Here is a 1,880-nt window from a genome sequence, read left to right as displayed (position 1 = left end):
TCCTCAGTGAGAGGCGGGGGGGGAGGGTATCATCTTCCCGCTCCTCACAACACCCTCACCAAAGGACCCTCAGGATCCCCCGCAAAACCTCAGTGAGGGGTGGGGGGGGTCATCCCCCCCTCCTCACAACATTCTCACCAAGGGACCCTCAGAGTACCCTCAGGACCTCCCCAACACGCTTCAAAACCCCCTCCATCACCTCCCTCGTGCTCCCCACGGTCGCCCCCTCCCCGGGCAGGGTCTGGGGGCTCTGTGTGCGTCTGGGGGGCGGCTGTGCAGAGGAGATCGGGGGGTTTGGGGGTATATGGCGGAGATGGGCAGGGTCTGGTGGTTTGCGGGAGGGTCGGGCAGTGTGTAGAGGGCTCTGAGAGAAGCGGGCAGTGTGTGGGGGTCCGTGGGGTGACGGTCCCTCCTGCCCCGGGGGGCTGTGCGGGGGGGTCGGGCAGGGCCGCGGGGGGCTGTGCGGGCCGGGGGGCTGCGGGGTGGCGGCCCCCTCGTACTCACACCTCCAGGATGCGGTCCCCCTTGCGCACCCCGGCGCGGTCGGCGGCCCCTCCGCCCAGCACGGCGCTGACGTGCTGCAGCGGCGCGTACAGCTCGCCGTTGATGCTGCGCAGCTGCCCGCCCTCGCTCACTTGCCCGCGGACGTTAAAGCCGTAGCCGGACTCGGACTTGACGATGCGGACAACGCGGGGCCCGCCCGGGGGACCCTCCCCGGCCCCGTTCCGCGCCCCCGGCCGCGCTTCGCCCTCATCGTCCGCCATCTTGGCGTCCGCGCACGGCGCGCGTCACGCGGAACGGACCTCGCCGGCCGCCGTAGGGACGCGCCGGCCCCCTGCGGCCGCGGGAGCTGCTGGGAAATGGAGTCCCGGAGGGGGGGAGAGGGCTGGGAATGCTCCCCGGCCGCAGGGGGTGATAGGAAATGTAAACTGGAAGGGATGGGAGAGAGTGGAGGGTGCAGAGCATGCACGAAGGGCGTAGGAATGGCGGGGTTGCCATGGGAACGGGGAGTTGTTGTCATGAGAACGGGGCGAAGGGTTAGGGTTATTTTTAGTCTTTTTTTTACAGACATTTGCCACCTTCAGAGGAGGCACTAATCCCCACGCAGCTGAGCAAGGGCTGCGGGGGGTGCAGCAGGGTGCAGCGAGCTGGGGTGGGGCTGTGACTCGGGGGAGGGTGTGCGCAGTCCCCCAAAACCCGCACCCGACCCCAGCCCAAAAGAACCCCAGAGCTGGCAGCCCATGGCTTGGACAGGGGCACTCTGTGCTGGGTCAGGAACTGGCTGGAGGGCCGGGCCCAGAGAGTGCTGCTGAACGAGGCTGCATCCACCTGGCGACCGGTCACCAGTGGTGTCCCCCAGGGATCAGTGCTGGGACCAGTCCTGTTTAACATCTTTATTGATGATTTAGATGAGGGGATTGAGTCAGGAATCGGGCCTGGGAAGGCCTGGGAAAGCCTGGCCAAGCCGGGGAAAGCCTGGGCAGCAAGTGAGCAAGGAGCTCTCCTGGAGGCTCTTATGTAGGCTCCCTTGGCACTTGCCGACGAACCTGACCCACCCCTCAGTCGCCTGAATCGGATCGGAGGAGGAATCGTGCCGGGGAAGGCCTGGGGAAGCCTGGCCAAGCCGGGGAAAGCCTGGGCAGCAAGTGGGCAAGTAACTCTCCTGGAGGCTCTTCTGTAGGCTCCCCTGGCACTTGCCGACGAGCCTGACCCACCCCTCAGTCGCCTGAATCGGATCTGAAGGAAGAAGGGTTAACTGAAGCATCTTGCTACAGGGGCCCACTATTCTCCCCCCCCCCCATTTCTCTACCTTGCTCAAAGGAGATCTTGTTCTGTACCTAAAATATTTACAGATACATAGAACAAAGAGCCCAGAGGTA

The 1,880-nt window shown here is 65.1% G+C and overlaps 1 protein-coding gene across 2 annotated transcripts in view; it reads right to left on the bottom strand.

Moving 5' to 3' along the window:
• Nucleotides 1-781, bottom strand: part of SNX27 (sorting nexin family member 27) — a 14,078-nt gene extending 13,297 nt beyond the window's left edge. For both annotated transcript variants that reach the window (XM_027909275.1, XM_027909276.1), the window contains exon 1: nucleotides 505-781. In XM_027909275.1, the coding sequence (XP_027765076.1) occupies nucleotides 505-764 (260 nt within the window). In that variant the 5' untranslated portion in view covers nucleotides 765-781. The remainder of the gene's footprint in view (nucleotides 1-504) is intronic.
• Nucleotides 782-1,880: the final 1,099 nt, after the last annotated feature.

This window comes from Empidonax traillii, unplaced genomic scaffold (genome assembly GCF_003031625.1).
Source record: "Empidonax traillii isolate 1590-97213 ecotype Southwest subspecies unplaced genomic scaffold, ASM303162v1 scaffold2029:size96749, whole genome shotgun sequence".
Taxonomy (NCBI): Eukaryota; Metazoa; Chordata; class Aves; order Passeriformes; family Tyrannidae; genus Empidonax; species Empidonax traillii.
The sequence above is the reverse complement of the archived record's forward strand: the minus strand, read 5'-3'. Positions and strand labels throughout refer to the sequence as shown.